Source organism: Manis javanica, chromosome 13 (assembly GCF_040802235.1).
Source record: "Manis javanica isolate MJ-LG chromosome 13, MJ_LKY, whole genome shotgun sequence".
Classification (NCBI taxonomy): domain Eukaryota; kingdom Metazoa; phylum Chordata; class Mammalia; order Pholidota; family Manidae; genus Manis; species Manis javanica.
The window spans coordinates 71,475,245-71,498,218 of record NC_133168.1 but is presented as its reverse complement, the minus strand read 5'-3'; the positions used below and the strand labels follow the sequence as shown (position 1 = coordinate 71,498,218).

Genomic DNA, 22,974 nt, shown 5'->3' with positions numbered 1-22,974 from the left:
ATTACTTAATTCTGTGTCGATGTGCCACCCAAAAAAAGTTACCCAAAAATCTTGCATAACATGGCAGAACATGTCGCACATGCTGAGAAACCCCGCTGGGCAGATGGTCGTTAAGGCAGCACTATTTAATGGAGGAGAAATCTCTACTACTACTATTTCAACCTCAGGCACGCTCCCTAAACCACTCTGTCTCCTCACTGGCAAGCAAGTAGTACTGCCCACCTCACAGACTTGATGAGAATTATATGAGATGACATACATAAAGAGTTCAGTAAGATGCCCTGGAACTTAGCACAGTCTCAGTAAATACCAGACCAATGTTAAAATCCTATGATTCTAATTTAAAATGGTATAGACACAGTAGAAACGGTTTGGCAGTTCCTTAAAGAGTTAGACACAGAACTACCATATGACTTAGGAAGTCCACTCCTACAAATATGCCGAAAAGAACTAAAAAGAAGTATTCTTACAAATAATTAAACACAAATATTGGTAAAAAGCACTATTTACAAAAGCTAAAATGTGGTAAGCCAAATAAATGTTCATCAACAGATAAATGAATGAACAAAATATGGTGTATCCATACAATGGAATATTTACCTATAAAAAGAATGAAGCACTGATACATGCTACCACAGGGATGAATCTTGAAAACATTATGTTATGTGATTGAAGCTAGACACAAAAGATCACATATTACATGATTCCAGTGACATGAAATGTCCAGAATAGGTAAAACCACAGATAGAAAGCAGGTTAGTGATTGTCAATGGTTGTGGGGAGGAAGAAATAAGAAGTGAGTACTCAGCAGGCACTAGGGTCTCATTTGGGGGTAATGAAAATGTTTTGGAACTAAACAGAGGTGAAGATAGCATAATACTATGAATGTCACTGACCTGTAGACTAAAATGGTTAATTATGTGAATTTCACCTTAATAAAAAAAAAATTCCCTGATTCTAAATGTGTTAGACATAGTAGGTAACACTCGATTTTCAACTTGGTAAAGGTCACAAAGAACTTTCCATGAAACCAGTATTCAATGTCAAGATGAGTCCACCTTAACTGTGTCTTACTATTCACAATTAGTCTTACTATTCAAAAATTCAAATGAAGCCTAGTGTCAGTGATGAGAAGCATTCCAATTTCACTGAATCATAAAATTTACTGCTGGCATAGGCCCAGACTTTAAGTGCTCAGGATCTGGAATCCTTGCTTGCCACGAAGTAAGCATGTCGATTTCAACAACTTCATTCACCTCCCTTGCCTCAGTCTCCTCATCTATAGATTGAGGATCGTAACACTAATCTCAGAAGGCCAGCGCTGAGGACTGAGTTAGTCCATGTAAAACAAGTAAAATAGTGCCTGACACAAAGGGAGCCCTAATAAACATTAGCTATTATTATTATTTATGAAATGGAATAAACAGAAGCATGGCAAGGATTGAATGAGAACATCAGTGTGTAAGTTAGTGTGCTGCCTGACACAGTTTTTATCATCATCATTTCCACCTAGTGACAATCTCTCACATTTCAAAAATTAGAAACTGGGCCCAGGAAGATGAGAAGGAGGAGGAGGAAGGGGAGGACAATGAGACAACATATATACTAAGGCACTACATTCCTGTCGCCTCAGGGACATCACTTATCTATCATCCATCCTCCACTAGAATAAAGCACATAGGGATATTTTGTTTAATTCAATCTAAACTACATTTCTTTACTTGAGGTTTAACTTCCATTCTAGGTGTGGCCGTGACCACCACTTCTGTAAACAAGCAGAGTGCAGTGTAGGCATAAAGGCAGCAATCCCCAATCTCAGTCTACAACACACCCTTCGTAAAAGCTAAGCTTTATAGAAGTGCTCCGAACACAGGAAGCTTGTGAAAACAGTGTCTGCTAAGAACAGTGGGTTCAACTTACCAGTTTCACTTATGGAGAGCTAAAGGGTCACATTTAAGGTTTTTTCCCATAAACAACACGGGCTTTTATACAATTCCAGGATAAGCACTGATATAAATACTCCCCACCACAGAGTGCTGTATGCCCCCTTCTCAGCCCCCATGCTTCCACCACACATGGCAGAGCTCTGCCTCCACTATGAAGGAATTCTTTTCTCTCTAGCAGTAAATCCCTACCGGAAAAACATCTGTTTTCTATAAACAGCATCCTACTATTTGGTGGGCTTTCCTCAGTAAGCACTGTCAGATGACTGGGGTCAGGATGAAGACCTATCTGAGCTTGCACCACACTTAGGCCAAACCCAGTTCAGCTATGATCTAGCATCTTCGCTCACCTCCCCTACTTAGTGCATTAACTCAATACAAGGGAATTCAGAGGAGCATTACTGGCCCTGAAGCAGCAGCTGTCTGCAGGTTCTTCATCAGTATCAGAGAGAAGGACACAAGCCCATAAGACTATACACACTCAAAGAGGCACCAACAGAGAAACACCCTGCTGTAGTGGTAGCTCAACTGCCAGAAATTCATCAGGATTCTGTAAGCAGGGTCAGCAGGCTTCCCCATCATTGGGGAGCTGGGCCCTAAGACTGGGAGAGCTGTGATCAAAGAGCCCATCTCTCAGCCAAGCCCAGGTGGCAGATAAAAACTAAAACACTCAGCCCTTTCCTCTTTGAGCTCCATAGACTTTACCAGCCAGTCTACAATTCTGCAAATTCTTCCCTTCGTTTGTTTGGAGATACTCATCGAGTGCCATGTACTGCTCTAGATGATGGCTAGAGGGGGGCAAAACCAAGCCCAGCCACCTAGAGCTTATGTCCTAATAGAAGCAACAGACAGCAAGCTGACAAATGTACCCCAAGTGGTAAGTGCTATGGAGGAAATGAAACACGGCGAGGGGTGGGGGAGTGTGTAATTTTACTTGAGTAATTCACGGTCTGTATCTCAAATAAATATTTGAACAGAAATCTAAAAGTAAGAGAGTAGCTGGCGAAGAGCCTTCCAAGCAGAAGAAAAAAAACAAAAGCACCGAGGATGGAGCAAGGTGGGAGGGTGGGAGAGGGGCGTAGGCAGGAGTGGAGCCTCAGGGACTGGAGGGAAGTGACGAGTCAAGAGTGCTGCCCTGGCCTGACTCACGCCCCTCAAGAGGACCATCTGGCCTGGCTGCTCTGCTAAAACAGACTGTGGGAATCCCAACAGGAGATGGTGGGGCTTGGCCCAGGATGTTAGCCGTCAAGGGGGTGAGTTGTACTTAGTTTCTGGCTATACTTGGAAGGAAGACAACAGGATTATGTAACAGACTGAAACATGAAAAAGAGGATGACGGTGAGGTTCTGTCCTGGGCAGGTAGAAGGATGGAGTGGCCACTTGCTGAGAGAGGAGGAGAGGTTTGGGGGGGTGGGGGGGGATTTCTTCACAAGAGAGACTTCTGAGCTGTCAATAATAATTCTGTGTTCTCCTTGAAGGCTTAGTAACCAAAAGCTCCGCCTCCACAGGTTAGAATTCAGAACTCAAATCCATTGCCTCCCTTGCAGCTAACATGCATTCAGATGTTTAAATTCTTTCAAGTTAGACTGACCACACCTGTCTTTGATTTGGAATTACTACCCAATGTCTGTTGACTTTCAGCAGTAGTAGGTCCCTGGGGGGAACTGGAATCCCTTCCAGAGCCCTTGCCTTGTCTCCCACTCTCTACTGCTCTCATGACCTGCTGCATGTGTGTAGTCGATGGTCCTTTAACTGCCATTTGGGAAGTACGCTAAGTGTGCTGTGAGACACCTGATGTCATGAAGACTTAGAGCTGATGATGTCACCAGGTTACCATTCTTTCCACCCTTTATTTTTGAAGTCAACACAGAAGAAAAATAGCGAAGAACTCAGTCTAAGACACCAGTGAAGAAGGACCAGAGCTCCCCCTGGCAGCCCAGTGGACTTGGAAGAGAATTACAGTCTTTCCCTCTTTCCCCAACTATCAAAATCTGGACACCTACTGGGGAGAATAAAATCCCCTTATCTCCCAAGACCCCAGACAAAGGGCACAGGGCTTACAAGTAGGATATAAAGAAGGACAGTCTTTCTTCTCTATGAAGCCCAGAACACTGATGAGTATCTCCAAAGAAGTAAAATGCTTAAGATACCTAGATTATTGGGATATCAGAAAATCATATTGGAAATTTCAAGGTAATATACCAATTAAAGGAAAGGGAAGTCTCCTTTTGGTTGACACTTTAAAGGAAGTATTTTAAGGTCATAGAGCCCACAGGCCAACAATTATTCTGATCCTTTCCTTCGCCCCAGTTCTCTCTGGAAGCAATGCTAATAATACTGATTATAAAGGATCATCTAATCCTTAATTTGTAGTACTGGGGAACAGTCCCTACTTGGCTGTCTTTTCTGTGCTGCATCTCAGATTGGAGCTCTCCTCCCCACAGACATTTCCCCTAGCCCTCCTTGGAACCAACTACTATAACTATCCAAGTAGAGCTAGTTTTTCTAAGTCTCAAGTCCATGAAGCAAAAATTAATTATCTCAGCAATGATAGAGTTTTGCATTTTAATTCAATACTTTGACTTTTTGCTATTAATATTAGTATTACCCTTGCTTTTTGAAAGTCCGATCTTTTATAGAACCTGACCTGGACCCTTGCCTTTGACTAACCCTGAAGAACAAATTCCACTGGCTTGTTCAGTAGTCATTAAAAAAAAAAGAAAAGGTGTACTAACAATTCAACACCAATAAAGAGAGACTTCTTTGGAATACAGTGTTTTCTAGATTAAATACACTTCTTGGCAGGAAAAGAAAAGCTGGGTAACTCCTGCTAGTGTGCACAGTTATCAAGTTCTGCTTTGGGGCTGTATCAGTAGGCAAGGGATGTTTGTGTCATACATACACACAAACCACACTCAGGTCTCGGCTCCAGAATTCCCAGGAATTTCCTAACACCTGGCTCCACATGGGGAGCTCCTCTAGAGGCCTGCGACACCCGGACGGAGCAGGGTCCCGCGGGCCAGTGAGGCGTCTGCAGCCACTCTCGGGTAAGCAAGGCTGCTTCTTTCTTCCTGGATTTCCTCTCGTAATTTCCTTCTTCCCTTCATGCTCCACCCATCTTCTTTCACATCTCCCTCTCTGCTAAAGCATTTTTAGCAGATTTAACTGCTAAAACTGCTGATTTAACTTTTAAAGTTTATTTTTCAAAACTAAGAGAGCAAATGGCCTTAACAGATTTTTTGCATATAAAAATTACCATACTGTCATAAAGAATTTTTTTTGCCATAAAACATACAAGAAAAACCTTTTCCCCTTAGAAAAAAATCTGTTTTAAAATACAAAGGCAAAGCCATCTAGTCCACCCTTCATGGGGGTCAAAGAGGAGTCAGAGTAATAGCACAGAACTTAAACCTTATTTCTATTCAGAATTCACTGCACAGTTTACCCCAAGGTTGTACAGAACATTCATACTTGCAGAACTTCTTAGAAAGTAATAATGTGTTAAATTAATAAGAAAGTTCTGAATCTCTTTTTTGCTTCTTTTTGTGACTCCAAGTAAAGTTAGCATCTCAACCTTAAGATTTTTCTACATATTTTAAAAAGGACAGACTACATTTTACACACATAATACACACTCAGTATTCAGAAGAGGTTATGAGAAAAATTTTACTTTAAGGATAATAAAATTAAAAGTTAGAAAATAATTTATTGCACTGATTGCAACAATTTCCTAATCTTTGAGGAAGAAACACCTCTTTCCCCTTTAGAAAAAATTTTGAAGAATTTGGGTTAGTAGTTATATTAATACAACCTGTCAAACATCAACCCATAAATTTCAGAAGATTGCATTTGAGATGACAAGACTCTAAATCCTAAAACTAAAATGAAAAGATATTAATTTATTGTTATTTTAAAGGGAAAATCCAAGCTGGGGGATCTTGTAGTCAAACTCCCGAATTTGGCAGGTGAATAGAGTGACGTCCAGATTTTTCCAACATGGCACACAGATTAAGCATTAATGAACAAGGACTAAAACTCCTCGTCCTATGCTCATTTCATCCTTTTAGGGCAGTGGTGGTTGCTGACTCACCATGGAAAGCCTGAGAACAGCTCCCAGGGACTGTAATGCTGCTGGCTGGGAACCTGCTCTGCAGTCCTTACTTCCTGGTCTATCTCTGACTCTCGGTTGTTAGCGCAGGCTGTGCAGGAGAGTCACCTGTGAGCTCAGAGAATGACAGAGGGAGGCCTGTACATGGTATGGGCGTCCATCCCCTGAGTCTGTAAAGCATTCAGCAAAGCTTGAGAACCACTGGTCTAAAATAGGCCATTTTGTCACTTTAACTTTCAATTTATCTTCTGGGGCCTTTGTGTGGTTAACCAATTTTGTTGTTGCTTGTTTTTCAGGGAGCATGGAAGGAATGTGGTTGATTGGTTTTACTGATATCAACTGTTCATTTTATTCAAATTGTTTAAATGTTAACATAAATATAATGTTTAATGTCTCTTTGGTGAAAGAAAACAAACCCTTACAATTTGAACCTCAAAAATAAAAACATAATAGAAGAACTTCACAGAAATTTTAGGTTGAACGTCTATATATATATATATGTAAAATATATAGAATTCATATGTTAATGACAAAACAGTATAAGCTACCAGCAAAGAACAGGCACTGTATACTTTATATAATCTGTAAACTATCTAGAGCAATGTTAAATGCTCAATGTTAAAATATATATATATATATATATATATATATATATATTATGTATGTATGTATATAAACTTCTTAGTATAAAAGTAGTTTTGCAAACAAAAAGTGAAATCATCTCACATTTTCTCATTAAACTTTCAAGTACAAAACCTGGTCTTTTCTTATTTTTAGGAAAAGGGCTGAAGATTTTAAAATTCCCATTTGACTTAAAATATGATCTCTTCTGATATGCCTCTTCTAAGAATGTCACACGGAATGCTTCAAAATACATTCAAATTCAACTATAATATAAAAAGTGAATAATTAATACCACTTAAATATTCCAGAAATTTAAATTTTAAGAAGCAAATAAAATCACCATATCTACAAATCTTTTCAAAACTATTTTCCTGGTATAAAACTCCACCTACAGGGAACTCTGGCATCAAAGACAGTGGCATCTGCTATCTACTTGGAAGCAGAAGTGTGCAGTGTAAATGTACCTTGTTGGTAAACCTTAAATACCTTCACGTTCCCTGATGAAGAACAACAGAAGAAGTAAGACAAAGGTGGGCAAGAAAAGGCCATTATTTATACAAATCCGCAATCCGCTGAAAGGACTCCAAACATCTCAGGTGTACACGCAAAGCCGCTTGGCTCCAAGTCTCCTAGCACAGCACATCCATCTATAAAAATGCTGTAAACAGAATAGTGAAAGAGGTCCCACAGCATTCACTACTTTACTGACCAAAATGTTTCCCCCTTCAGTTTATTGATGTATTTGTGGTTTGTTTACATGTGTACTGTATGCATATCTATACACATAAAATATACACTTAATATATTCTTTAATATACATATACAGATATATTTCATTACACTAGGATACCACTGTCACACAAATGGTCTGTTTGACATATGTGTGTGCAAGTAGGTACGGATACACTACACAGGTACAGGTGGTTGTCTGAGTGAATATAAACTATCAAAAAATGTAAAACAGACATGAGGCACCCATTCCTCTCCATTACATTGTCAAGCCTCCCTTTCTTATCCTGTTACACCCTGAAAACAGGAAGTCTAAACTCTTTTAGATAAAGCCAAAATTAAGCCCTGATTATTGGATTCACATTTATGATTCAGAGACTCAGTCTAAACAAAATTTTCATGTCAAAAAACACTGGAATTTCTAAGTCTTTAACCAGTCCCTCCCCTTCCCCATTCATCCTGATTTTTCAGAGACATCGTGCAAACTGTATCAAATCATGATTTTAATTACATTTTAAAAAGCAAAAATTTTTTCAGAAATAGACTGACAATAGAAAGTAACACAGGTGGGAATCCTCAAACTTGCTTGGCTGCCTTAATAACACCAAAGAAAACATTTATTTTAGCCAAACAATTGTAATGTTTGTCTCCTTTTAGAAACAACTGCTGCCAAAATAAACATTTGCATTGGAAGAAGTGTTTTGGCTGTTAAGATGGTACCAAATAAAATGCTTATGTTTTGAAATAAATGTTTTACTCAAAATCACACAGCAAAACAGACATATCCAAAAGCTATAGAAGATAAAGGCACAAACTAGAATACCTATTTACTTCTAAGTTCTTTTACAAAAGAACCTGAGTTTTTAATTCAGTTTTTATTTAGATTGAAAAAGTTCAGATGAATCAACTAAAAATAACTAATTTCTAGTTAATTTTGCCATGATATCTTTCAAAACAATGAGCATTATCCATCCTCTTGTTGTTGTAAAGGTCTTCACAATGCAGATGTATTTTTAAAAACTAGAAAAGTCGTGTTTTCCCATCATGAAAGCATTCATGAACTTAAAACATGTTGCCTTCTTTCCCTTTCCCTGGTTTTATAATGCCAATAGGCATCAGATTATACAAATATCTGCAACAAGATAAAGATGGTTAAAATATCAGCCCAGTAACCCTTGATAACTCAGAAAAATCTCAGACTACGTACAGTAGCTGAAATCTGTTTGACACAAATAAATGTATCTTCACTTCTGTAGTCTATTTCCCCTGGGTGCTATTTGTTTTATGAAAATATTTTTAAAGCAAGTTGGCACAGGCCTATGTATACATTTATGATCACAAAGGACAAGAAAAATAAAACATTTGCTCACCCACATCCCTGATCCAACAAAGGATACCTTGGTGTCTAACTCAAAAAAAAATCTGAAAACTCCGAGTCAGAGTCTAGTAACCTTAAAGATTATACATTCTCTGTGTAGCTCTGTATTAGATGAAATCAACCAGTGTACTTCTGCTAACAATCCCCAGGTTTGAATTCTACAAGCCTAGAGGCAGAACATTCTCCACAGAGGCATAGAAAATTCATTTCCCCTCTCAGCTCAATAAAAACCCAAGCAGGCTAGGTTTTAGGGCACCATGCAAAACTAATCTGTTTAGCCATGAATTTGCCTGATGATGTGGGAGAATCAGCAAGTAAAAGACCACAAATCTAGTTCCAGTTAATAAATACCAAAATGATGTACTATTATCATGTCATGCTTCAAAGACCCAGTCGTGAGTACATTTCAAAAATAAAATTATCACCATACAAATCAAGAATCACCAGGTTAACACTAAAAGCAAACACTCAGTGGCCAGTTCCTTCTGACTCTCAGAGACAAGTAAGCAGGGATCCTATCCATGTTACATTTCCTGTAAGCACTGCAGTTCTTTCTAACAGAATACTCACTTAAAATTCCTATCACAGGAGTGGAATGCCAGCCAGGAATCAAACTGGGACCCCTGAGCCAACGACAACTTACCACTCAGCTGGTAAGTAGGCAACTCAATTTACAAACCTGAATTCCTGCATTTTAATCCTTTGCAGAAATATACGAGCAATATTAAATGAACTGGACTCAGTTCATTAGAGGTTCACAAACCAAACACAGAAAGCTTTGGAAGCCATCCAAAGCAAGGTCATGCCTAGGTGGTGATGTCCACTTCATAAAAATTCAATGTCATCATTAATCATTATCTTTCAATTTTTTTCCCTGAAGAACATAAGCAAGCAGCCACAACTACAACAATGCTCAGCCCATTACATCAACATGAGGAGAAGATGGATAGTACCAGCGGCCAATCACTGTGACAGGACCTTGCTTGTGGACAAATTTATACTTATCCAAAATGTGCAAACAAAGCAACTCTCCGAAAATTCCTCACCAACGAACGCAAACTAAAGCTAACAGAATAAATGTGTTCCAATAACCTTTACCCAAAACCTTCACTATCTTTATCCACTTCAAAACTATTAATTATTTAGCCTACACCTAAGTGATCACATGAATTTGGTATTACAAAAGCTGTATCCCCTTTAAAATGTTACACATATTCAGAATTCATTCACAGCTATTTTTAGCCATTTAGATTTCAAAACAAGATACTGTATTTTAAGGCTGTATTACAACTAAATAAAAGATTGAAAATACAGACTATTTAGAACACTTGATTATGATGAACTCAGTATGAAAGTTTGATTTTACAGCCAGAGCATTTAGTTTCTTAACAGATGCAGTATTTTCATTGTCAGAAAGATCTGTGCTTAATTAGAATTAGGCATTTCTTTTGGTTAGCAATAAAATACCTAATCTAAAATCTTAATTAAAAATATGCCGAAGTACTTGGTGGGTTATCTTCATCAATTTGTCCCTTCAAATAAATCCAAGAGCTTTTGGATCTTGAAAATATATTAGGAGCCACAGGGATTAAATAACGCTAAGAAGCTAAGAAAACTGAGGTTTTTCTCCTTGTATCTGTGTGTCCTCTACTTTTAGCCTTACACATGCACGGAAGAAAACAATGAAACAAATATTCTTAGACAATCTTTCTTCACAAACCCTCTCCATATGTTAGATTCCCACTTTGGGATTGCAAACTAAGCCAATATCAAAAGCTTCCAATAAGGCTAACTCATTCAGAAAAAAAGATAAAGGAGCATGTAAGTAGCTTGCATGAACAGCACTTTTTAAAATGTTTTCAAATTTCACATCAGGAAAATACAGTGGAAAGGATGGTGCAGAAGCAAGGAGTGGTCAGTACCCACTCTTCTCCACCAGTCCTGTTATTCTTACCTCTCTCCCTCTACTCTCTTCCCATGGCCAGCATATAACACAGAACCGCCAGCCCCCAAATGAAATGAGCCCTGGTGTAGAAATAGGACTGTAGCAGCTACTGCCTGGGTCTTCTTCCCTTCAACTAAGAGCAAATTAGCTTAAAACTAAAAGAAGGAAGTGAGAGAGAAAATTACCTCTCTCACTTTAATTTTCAATCATTTACAAATCATTTCCCTCTCATATTCAGCATCTTTAACTAAACAGTTTTTTTTCCACTCTAGGCAACAAAATATTACTGGAAGAAAGAAGTAATATTGAAAAACATTATGCGTACAATTAACTATGTAAGAGACAGACTACTGCTAAACTTGAGCAGCCAATCCTTAGTAAATAAGGGGTAAGAATTATGAGGGCTGCTTACGGAGCCAACAGGTAAGATTCAAAGGCTGAGCTCCTTCTATCTTTCCTTACAATCACCTTAAAATAAAAATAACACCAAAGGAGGTACAAAGAGAGAAAAGACAGTATTCTGTCCATCAAAGAAAGACATGATGCTACTTAATGAACTACTAGTACACAGCTCTGGAGCATAAAGCATGACAGACCTAAAACATCCACTTCAGGGACACCAAAAAGCTCTATCCATTTTTTTTTCCATAGATGACTTCTGGACTAACATAGGGAAGAACCTCCTGAGAAGAAACACTGTAAAACCCTGGAATGGATTATTGGTGACATTATGGGATAACCTAACTGGAAGTAGTAAAATGTACACAGTATCAGCCCAAAACACCCCATGGGTAAAAGGCATGGTGTGCAAATTTATAATTAAACCTTTCTGGTGTTTCTAGGAACTAAATGTCCTAACAATTCTGAATCTAGTTTAGTCTTTTCCAAATTTCATGCTTCCTCAGATCAGCGTAACAAGGATATCCTCTCCCATGCGCAAGAGGCTCTAAGTTTCCTACTACTAGAAAGTAGATAGTCCAGCTGAGTTAACTCCAACTATTTGATTTCAGAGAAAAAGGAGAATAATATTGGGTCTTTTTTTTAACAGAAGAAGTCTTTTATTGTTTGTTTTAAATAAAAACACAAAACCCATCAAAAACTAAGAGAACAGATACACATCAAATCCTTTTATATGAAACACAAAAACCTTTTTCAAAAGGTATGGAACAAATAATACGTTAAAAAAATGAAGACAACTTTTTGGAAAACTAAAACCTTTTTTAAAAGTTAATACCTCTTCATGGTTATTTTTTCTCTAAATAACTTAAAACTTTGCCTCTAGAAGCCTATTCATAGCTCAAAATCTGACACAGTTTGACATCAGAAAAGTTAGAAAGCCAAGTTCACTTCAGGGTTTAGAGCTTTACAATGTGTTTCAAAATGATGACATGGTCCACCTTTCAAACACAGTGGTGACACGAGCCCCCTACCAAACAGGTATTTTGTCCACTTTGTTCTAAGAATAAGAAGCTCACTTTCCCTTCTTTAAAAAAAAAAAGAAAATTGTACCTGAGATTACTTGAAGAAATTATGAAGATTAAAGCAGAAAATCTGTGAAATGCCCTGATTCTCCCAATAACAATCTTAGGTACACAGCAGAAGACCAAGACAAAACTGTCAGCACTTCGGGTGGGGGCAAAAACCAGCACAAACCTGCTGCTGTGGGTACTGCATTCCTCCCATGGCCCCTGGGGTCCGACCTTGGATGCTGATTGGATACCGCTGTGGGCCTGGGGGGCCGTAGGAACCTCCTGGGTAAGGGCTGCTCTGCTGAGGCTGAGAATGAGGGTTACTGCCCATTCCATACAACTGAGGTCTCTTCATCACCATGGGATCCATTGGGCTGCCCTGTGAAGAAATAAGGGAAGAGGTAGGTTTATCAAGTCATTATTTATTGCAAAGGCTTAACTTACACATTAAAAACACAATTATCCTTACTTCTGAAAATATTAAAGACATACAAGAAACACAATTATCAAGTCATTATGTTGTAACATCTGAAACTAATATAGTGTTATATGTTGATTTTATTTCAATTAGACAACAACTACCTGGCAAATGAAACATTGCAAGAACATTAGAGGAAAACCTAAAGGGATCCAAGACATTTATTTTTTGTTTTTAGGAAGGTTTTAACAAGAGGGATCCAGTGTAAACAATATAGGGAAAGATTTTGCATCCTGAGCAGAGAGAAACATTTGCTTCTATAATTCTATTGTGCACATAGGAAATGAACATGATAGTTAACCTCATCCAGCTCTTTCAGTTTATTCGTAATAAAGCCCCACTATCCTGAGTAGTCAGCAACACCTTCTGACTTCAAAGAATTCTTAGAACAACTATTTTTCTTTAGACCTGAGTCTGCAAGTTCTGATCAAACATTAATGCATCTGAGTGCTCACTAGAAAGTGAAAGGATAGATTTTTAGATAGTACAGAATGTCTGGGTAAAAATTTAAAAAATTACCAGTGCACACGAATAGGCACCCAGACTATGAGTCACAAGCCACCTTCCCTATGTAAGTAAGCATCTTACCAAACATAACCAGTTCAAAAGTAGACTTTGAGTTTTATTTTTGGCTTGGTGAGTCAGCCCATGGGCCTCAGGGCCAAGGCCACTTGGGAGAGGCAGAACTGGAGCCTCAGCCTGGGCTTTCATGCCCTGGGGGCTTCCAAGGAGCAGTGAATGCAGTAGTGGGGGAAGTCCTTCCTTCCTCATATGCTGAGCAGGCCTGCAGCATTCATCCAGCAAGCTCCTTCCTTCCTTCCTTCCAAAACCATATACTGATCCCTACTGTACGCCAGACTGCATATTCACACAGAGGTAAGTACACGGGACTCTCGGGTAGACTTAAGGTTTAGCAGGATAAATGGGAAGACGCCAGGTTCAAGATGGGGAGTGACAGAGCACAGAGTAGCACAAAGCAGAAGAAACAGGCTTTAAAGCACAGTCTCATGGGAGATGAGCTGCCTAGTGTGTATGAGGAAACATAAGCAGTGTTAATCCAAATGAAGCAGGATCTCAGGAACCTGCACAGAAGCAGCTACAACATCAGGCAAAAGCCAGTACATGGGTGGGCCTTACATCATTTTAAAAGCTTCAGATTATATCTTCACAGGGTGCTTTTAACAGAGAAGAGAGCTATAGTCAGATCCACCTTTTCAGGATTGCTCTCTCAGGCAGCTGCCAGAGCCCCCTTGGGCTGGGCTGCAGGGAGGTGAGCGAAGGTCCTGTACTGCTAGCAGTGGTGGGAGAAAACAAGCCCAGATTCAAGCAGTAGGAGGGAAATGCAGCACCACCTGACACTGAGTGATGGAAGAAGACAGGAGTCAAGGGTGCCTTAACAGATGAGTAAGACACTGACTGGGACGGAGGAGGGCTAGAAGCAGATGAACCTGCTCCCGCAGGCTTGAAGAGCCAGCCAATGGCAGCCTTCAGTATCCTACACATTAAATTTGAGGTTCCTATAGGTGAAAATTTCCAGAAGGGAGAGACACAGTAAGTTTGCAGCTTGGGGAATAAGGTCTGGCTTCGAATAGTAAACAGAGAAAAGTCAGCATATACAGGACGTGTGTCCCTGGAGAGCAGTGACTTTTGTTTTACTCCTTGTACACCTCCAGGACGTAAGTCAGGGAGTGCACCTGACACACAGCAAATGTTCAATAAATACTGGATGAATTATAAGTAGAAGTATGTAGAAACACAAGAAGTTTATCCAGGAAGAATATATGAAAAAGAGAACAATGGGGAGAGGAAATATCACCTTTTAAGGGAGGGAGAGGGGAAAGGAGCCCCCAGTGAGACCAAAAGAGTGGTCAGAACACACAGGCTCCACAGATATGGTGCCACGGGAGGTGGGGTGGGTCCCACGCAGCAGGAGCAGCCAGGCCACATGCAGCCCAGGTGCCTGGTGGCGAGAGAGGGCCAAAGCTTTCGTTGCACTTGCTGACTAGGCTGCAATGGAGGAGGCTGACAGGGGCAGGCACATCACAGAGGTGACGGGAAACGGAGGCTCAGGCGCACACGGGACGCGAGTCGGGGGGCCGGGAACACAGGCCTGGAACCCGCGATCGCAGGGCCGCGAGGGCTGCCGGTCCTCCCTCCCGCCTGCACTGCGCCCAGGGGCCGAGGGGCTCTTTGCCCATGTTCCTGCGTAGGGCTGACCCTGGGGGTCGCTTTTCATCACCTGATTCTCTACACATTTACCACGAATCTACTGTGTGACTGTGCCAGACACTGGAGGCAGAAAAATGAGCGAGCGGTGTTCAGGGGCTGTCCTACAGAAACGAACGGTTCTCTGAAGGAGACAGGCCCTGCAGATTATAATGCGACACAGCAGACGCCCCCCTGGACACAGGCCCTGCGAGGAGGGGGCATCCCAACGGGCCTACGAGGGGCATTAACACCTTCCTACAGCAGAGCTCTGGCCCAAGGGAGTCAGGAGTCTGCCAGGAACTGACCTCACCTGAATGAAAATATGTGCAGGCCGAACAGTTCTGCTCAAAATTCACAATTTCAGGGAATTTTTTAAATGTTGCACTTACAATGACAGAAATAGTTCCAACAGTATACTGATGTCACACAACCGATGCTAACTCACAATTCAATATACAGACATGTCTGTGGATACGTTGTAACAAAACTAAAATTGAGGACTAAGAATTAACTCTTCCCAGAATGATTTAAATTAGAATTATGCCTAATAAAAGCAAAATGTAATTATTTTCCACACTTCCTTTCAAAAGATAAAATAAAACTTTCTATGGAAGTGGAAGTGTGAAAACCTGAAGGCTGGACTTGTGATTTCAGAATCCACCCAGCCAACAGAGAGGCTGAGGAAATCAGATCTCGGGCTAAATTTCCCATATGGGGCCCTGAGGCAGCCCTATCTTCACATTCAATCTGGATTAACCAGAGCACAGGGAAAGTCTACTTACTTTACTTTAAATAGTGCACAACCAAAACTGGTTTAATTAAAGCAGAAATTTTAAATGGAAAAATTATTGGAATGTCTTTATTTTAATGTTGTAGATAACAGTGCAGCAAGTTCATCTTATCAGTGACTAAAATTGTTTTGTAATATCTGTCTCATCACTGCCATAAACTCTCAAAGTCCTACTTAAAATTCAGTTAATTTGCACCCATGTCAAAAATGTTAGCTAACCCTGAGATTTTTGAAAATCGGAAGCATGAAATACACAGAATATCTGTACCTCTCAAAATGCATCAAATACCTTTCAGTGAGACTTCAGATATGAAAACAGATACTTACAGTGCGATTATTTAATTTTAACCTTCTCTCCTATGGCCTTTCATTAAATATTCATCCACCATCCAAATTCATCCCGCTGTGTCCTCCTGCTATTTTTAACATTAAATACGTCAACTGCAGGCTCAACCTCTCCTTTTTACTATTATCTCCTTAAAAAAAACAACAAAATCAAAATCACATCTAAGACTTTTCCAAAAACCATTAAGGTCAAGTTGCTTTTCATATTCACATCTAACCCAAAAAACAAACCAAACAATTGGTTTGACCAAACAATTTCATACTTTTATCATCTATCCTATTGATTACAGAGCATCACCACATCCGTTTCTCATATAAAATTTATGCTGTATCAGATATCATTCACATTAAGAATAGTCCTCAAATACTTCACTAAATATGTTATTTCAAACATGTTTTCCCTTCTAGATACCACTCCACAATTACTGCAGTTTGAGCTTCAATTCTGTAAAGTAAGACAAGTGCTCTGAAGGCCAGAATGTGCACCATCCATTTCCAAAGAGCTCTTAACATAACCAGCCTAGGTATGGTTACTCAGCTTCTAATCCAATTTTCTTACTTGGTAAGACTTTCTTTTAACTCCTCTTTATTCCAGTAAGCCTTTGGATATATACGTACGCATGAGTCCTAACACACACATGCACACACAAACATGCACACACAAACACGCACACACACACACACACACACACACACACACACACACACACACACTTTCCTGAACCTCCTTATGAGAAGCTCCCACTGCTGCCTACATCCTTCAATAGCTTCAGGTTTCCTGTCCCAGGACTGCTAAATAGGAGTACAATGTGTATTTAAAATAAATATCTGAATATAAAGTCTAGACTTATTAGGTAGCACAGTTAGGCTATATTATAGGTTAAATAGGTTTTCAGAGGCTGGCCTGGGAATTCAACTACCAAGGTAAAGAGTAACTCGGATATTTGAAGCACACTTTAGAAATACTTGATGCTTTTTATTATACTTAGTCCTTCATTCCCATTCTTCCTGAGTACACCTACACATATATTTACAATGAAGGTATCTACACAATTGTATTTACTCATAAATATCAAGGCAATAGTATTAGTAGTTTATGAAAATAATGTTGCACAAATTTTTTCAGCCCAGTTCATCAAACCACAAACTGAAGAAAAGCCTTACAACAAAGCCCACAGAAAGAACTCTCACATCCTCTTGGTTTATGATCACATCTATATAACTGGACTAAACAAGAGCACACAGAAAGAAAGAAATTCTTCCCCTTTGAATCTTTACTTGGGAAAATGTTCTATCTTACCAGTAACTAAAGAAAATTTCTGAAGTAATGTTCCATTACCTATAAAACAGAAAAAAATAATAAAAACCCAATGTGAATAAATGACTATTTGAACTACTAGGTATAAAGTAGTGGTGAAACTCTTCCTGAAAAATAATACAATAAACTTTAAACAAAAGCTTTAAAAAGTATATCCTGTACCAACTCTAATAACTCTCTCAAATGGGGCAGGGGTGCTATGTTATCCAAATACGTCTGCAACTACATTTCTAAGACTGAAGGGAGACAGTACAGTCCAGTGGGCAAAGCAAGGGCTCTGGAATCAGAGTGCGTCCACGCCCTTCTCCCCTCACTTACTCCCACTGTGTGACCCTAAGTATGTTGCTTATTTCTTAGCTTTCTTACAAACTACCTGGGGAAAATATTACCTACCTCAAAATTATTGTGAAAATCTATAGAAATATAAAAGATCTCTGAGCTGCTTACTAATTTTCAAAGAAGAAAACTGAAATAACCCAACTATTTCAAGATCACAGAATATGTGAATGAGTCATAACATAGCAGGAGAGTGGAATAGACAGAGACATGGAAAAACACATATAAAACTGTGTCAAATGTTTCAGAGTGATGTGTATGAATTACAGCTATGTGAAAACTAGGTTGATAATGATCAGAGCCAGCCATAGTGACCTGTAACTAGTGGCTGCCTTATCGTGAAGCAATCTATGTTTACTTTTCTGTGATGATATCTAAATATAACTCTAAAATGCCTGTGTTTTCCCAGGCATGCTGCATTTCCTATAGCTTTCTGTGGTGTGGGGCTGTAGGGCACACAGCTGTCCCGTACTGCTCCTCCTCCAGCCCTATACCCACACTCACATTTACATCATGAGCAGGGAGAGAGGAGCTGTGGGCGCTCATTCTGAGGATGGCCCCTGCTCTCCTCTCTGCCTGTCTACAACCAGGCTCACTCAGGTCCTGGTGGTTCAAGGATAGCAGAGAATCCTCCTGCACCCCCAGTAACAGCAGCTTTGGGACCTGTCCAGAATCTCTCCTATGCTGCTTGCAACAGACTTATGAGTTAGTATGCATTGTTAACTCATGTGCTTCTTTTTATTTTTCATGTGTTATTTCTTACCTCCCAAGTAAGCCTAAAATGGCAAGGTCCACACTTTGCACTTTTTTATACCTCACTTAGCATAGGGCACAAATGACTAGATGATTGTGGTGACTCGGTAACTCCTGGAGAATGATGGCTGATCATACAAAGTAAAAGGTTTGTGAAAATAAAAAGTAAAGATTACTAACCAATTCCTACACTGGTTCTGTACATATATGCACCCAATTTCATTAAAATCAGATTAAGTCAAAAATAGTAGTACAGCACCAAAGACTACTCCCTAATTTCATAAAGAGTGTGTATTCCTCTTAAAGCCAGAAAACACCAAGATTCTCAGTTACCACTGTCACCACAGCCACATAATCCAACTACCAAAGAAACTGTCTCATCCCAAATGACCTAACAGAGGCTCAGAGTTGCCGAGACTTGCCCAGTGTTGCAATATCAGTACAGAGCTGGGCCTAGAACGCAGGTTCCTGACTCAAGTCCACAGTTCCTTCTCCCGCATGTATGGTGCATCTGCATACAGTCATAAGACTGAGATAGCAAAAAATGCAATCTACATCTAAGACCATTTTGTTCTCACTTGTACTCATGACACGAAAGTACCTGTTCATTAAGATTTGAACTTAAACATGAACTACAATTTGGGGGTTCTGCTGTCACTACTCGAATACTTGCCACATTCTATGAAGGTACAGAAAGATCAAGAAGTGGAATTCTAAGACATAGGTAAGGCAGAAAAGGCTGTTTTGTGGTTGGATCTAAGAACCACAGTGCCCTCTAACCAGGATGCCGTTTGCAATGGGGAGGAGGGACAGATAGGGAGAACCAAAATACTCATGTACTGACTTGGAAAGATGACCATTATCAATATTTTTGGTTTTGGTCTTGGTTTCCTTAAGACAACTTGCAGAGAACATACACATATTTATGGAACCACAGAACAAAGTGTGAAGGATGAGGACAAGGAGACGAGAAAAGAAGTTTTGTAAAAATGAGATTATAGGAGATTTTTATTTTTGCAATTTTTATCTGAAATAAACACATTTCAGCACAGAATTTTAAATAAAGAAGTTTGTTTTTCACATATACATTGTCATTTAACATAAGTAGAAGACACTATTTTTTTCCTTACTACATTTTAAATTCTATTCTGAATGTGTAATACCACTGGATTTTTATTTTTCAAAATCACTAAGATTAGCCATAAAATAATGTTACCTATGTATAAAGTAACATCCATAAACTATCAATAAAAAGTAACAATCGGAAGCTGTGACTAATACCTTTTAGCAATTCTCAAAAAAAAAAGTATCCATGATGTATATACTGTATTTAGCACACAATGTCAGAGGTTCATGGAATCCTCTAGAAACCCTCTGAAGACCCTCCTTACCTACATTATCAAATAATGACCAACATCTACCACGCGCTTCCAAAGCACTCTGATACATTTTCATTTGATCACAATTGTTAAAACACCCTGACAAAGATTCAGCAACAAAATACAGAATCTTAGAACCAAAAAGAACCTCATTTATCTGTTATGCATGTATGAATCTCCTAGAAGTGTCTATAACCATGAATGCTAGGAATTTCCTTCTGTATTAAGAAAATTTGTTCCTTGTAATTTATAGTCATTGATTTCACATTGGTCCATTTGTAGGACATTTGAAGATACTGCATTTATTTCTTTTCTAGATGAAATATGTTAATTCTTGGTCCCCTTAACACAAAAGGTATTATGGGGAAGAACTCAGTTCCTTTTTTCCAGAGCCTGCATTGGTACTAAGGTGGCCTCAGACCTCTGTTTGGCAGCCCCATCACACTCAATCCATCCCATCGACTGTGATTAAACCCCACCTCCCCCATTATACAGTTGGCTAGTTGACTCTAGTGGCAGAAGTTTGTCTTTATCTCTGCTTATTTTTTTTATCTTGCTTATTTCTGGTTACCATTCTAGCATTACATCTAATACATTAACTGCATTTCCTATCTTGATGTCAACCACCAATTAAACCAGCATGCCATTTCATTCGTGTCTCATCCACATCACTGAAAAAAATATTGAGGGGATCAAGGGAGAGGACAGAGACTTGAGATGACTGCTAGTGCCATTCCTACAAACTGACAGAAACCCAGGCATCGGCATTCTCGAAGGAAGGGCTCCACCAGAACCCTTTCCATTATCCACAACATTCTTCTGATTCCCTGACTGCTTTTGTTGCATGAGCACAAGCCCATATCTGCCTTTGGGTAACAACATCTTGCCTGTTCAAATTTCTCCATCTTTTCTAATAAATAAAATAAATACTCAAAAGTTCAAAATAAAACACTTAGAACTCAAGACAGAAAGGTATTAAAGGCAGGAGGCTTAGAGTTAGACAGATCTGGATGTGAATCTTGCCTATACAACTTATTAGCTACAAAAACAAGTTCACCTTTAACAGAGCATACAGTCATGTGCACCTCTTGCATGCGATGAAATGAGGTACCACAGGATTTAGCACATAGTAAGAGCTTCCTAAATCTTTTTCCTGCTCCTCTTAACAAATTAGCAAATTGAAGTCAGAACAAAAATCACTCAATAATTTAATCTATTTTGTCTCCCCAGCATACAGTTAATTAAAGGTGGAAGTTTTGTCCTATTCGTCTTTGCATTCCTAGCATTTAGTATAATGCCTGGCAATGATTAACATCTGCTGAACAGAAAGGGCAAGGACAGTCTCAACACCACACTGTCAGTTAAAAGTAGGGCTCTAACTAGCACGTAGGCCTCTTGATGGACAATAGTACAAGAGTGAAAAAACCGTCAAAACTTCACTTTCCATAATTTAATGTAAGCCACAGCTTCCATTACCTCCTCATACCTGTGTCTCCCACATGTGTCTCTGTGGATAAAATGAGAGTTCCTATGGCCAGGATTCTCACCTGGCCCTGGTTGACTGGCTCACTGCACAGCTGTGGGCAATACATGGCTGTTGACTCTATAAAAAGAGCTCCGCCCAGTACTCTGGGCACAAAACGGTGGCAGGGCTGCAAGGCTGCAGGAGAGCAGAGCAGAGGCTGGAGTGGTGGCAGCGCCGAGGACAAAGACCCAGAGGACGGCTGTGCAACTGTGCAGAGAGAGGGGCCCAGAGGCAGAGACCGGCTTGCTGCACGTAGACTTGCTCTGAGTGAACGGGATTTTAGTGACTGACCTGCCACCTGGAAATAAAGTTTGGTATAACCCTTTCACCCCAAGAACATTTTGCTGTCATTTTCTTTGGTCACATTGAATCCATAGTGAACTTGCCTGGGGCTGAAACCCATTGGCAAGACAGTCTCCCTTGACTGGTTTCTCTGAGCCCTAAGACTTTATACCCATAAGCCACCAACATTACTGCCTGGATGCTTAGCAACCTCCCCACCTGGTTCTAATCTCTGTAAACAACACCCTCCCACCCACATGGACAAGTCAGAGTCTGGGATAAGACAGAGGGAGAAACCTCCCTCTTCTCTCCACCAGCCAACCCCTCACCAGGTTTAGTCAGCTGGACCCACCACTACTGCCAACAGGAAATCTCTCCCGACCACACTGGCCCCCACAGGACTCTAGAAATCTACATACTTTCCCACCACTGGACCTTCAACTATGCCATTCTTACCCTTCACACACAAGGTTCTGCCCTCCTGCAGAACTCAGCGCTACCTCCGTCCTGAGAGAAACCCTCCCTGAACACTGGAACAAGGAGGATCCCTTCATAAAACGCTGCGCCTTTCCTTCACAGCACTGATTCAAAGTCTACAAGAATATTTATTTGTGTGACTACTTGATAAATGTCTGCCTCTCCAACTAGACTGTCCCACAGGAACAGGAAAAGTGAGGTGAGAAAGATAAATATTAAACCCACTCATAGCTATCATCTAGGTACCATAGCGTAAGTCCAGAAAATATGACTGTTTTCCCCAGTTTTTGCCTGAATTTTATAAATTGGCAAAACCTATTATTTCCCTAATCCCTCAAGCTTAGCAACTTATAAATCAATTCAATGAGTAAATTACAGTCTGACTGAACTGTACTTTTAAATTTAATTGAGCAGACATAATAATTTTATAACCAAACCAAAAGTGTATATATATATTTTTATTTCAAGAGTAAATTAGATCTAAAAGGAGTATCAAAATAGTAATGGTATATATTCCTATTTTCCCTCAGATTTGTTATTCACACCACCCAAAAAAGCTGTACAACTATTATCGTGGCTTTAACAATGTCTAAAATTTACATCACTACATATGCAATATCATTCATATTCATATGTCACTGTGACAATCTAGTAGCAGGCTCTTATTTAAGAAATAATATGGCATGTTACCCATATAAATACAGGTTTATTTAGTAAAGAAAAAACGCTTTTGTGAGTATATGTCAAATTTCAGCCCCGCCACTTTCAAATGTGTGATGCTAAATAAAGTCACCACTTCTCTGTATCTTGGTTAACTTCTCTGTACACCAAGAACACTATCACTATTGAATTGTTAGAGAACGGGAGATAAAATGGCCAAGGTACGT

At 39.6% G+C, this 22,974-nt stretch overlaps 1 protein-coding gene across 8 annotated transcripts in view; it reads right to left on the bottom strand.

Annotated features, from left to right (window-relative positions):
* Positions 1-22,974, bottom strand: part of ARID1B (AT-rich interaction domain 1B) — a 411,155-nt gene that overhangs the window by 353,045 nt on the left and 35,136 nt on the right. For all 8 annotated transcript variants that reach the window (XM_073219809.1, XM_073219814.1, XM_073219812.1 and 5 more), the window contains exon 2: positions 12,381-12,575. In XM_073219809.1, coding sequence (XP_073075910.1) covers positions 12,381-12,575 — 195 coding nt within the window. The remainder of the gene's footprint in view (positions 1-12,380; positions 12,576-22,974) is intronic.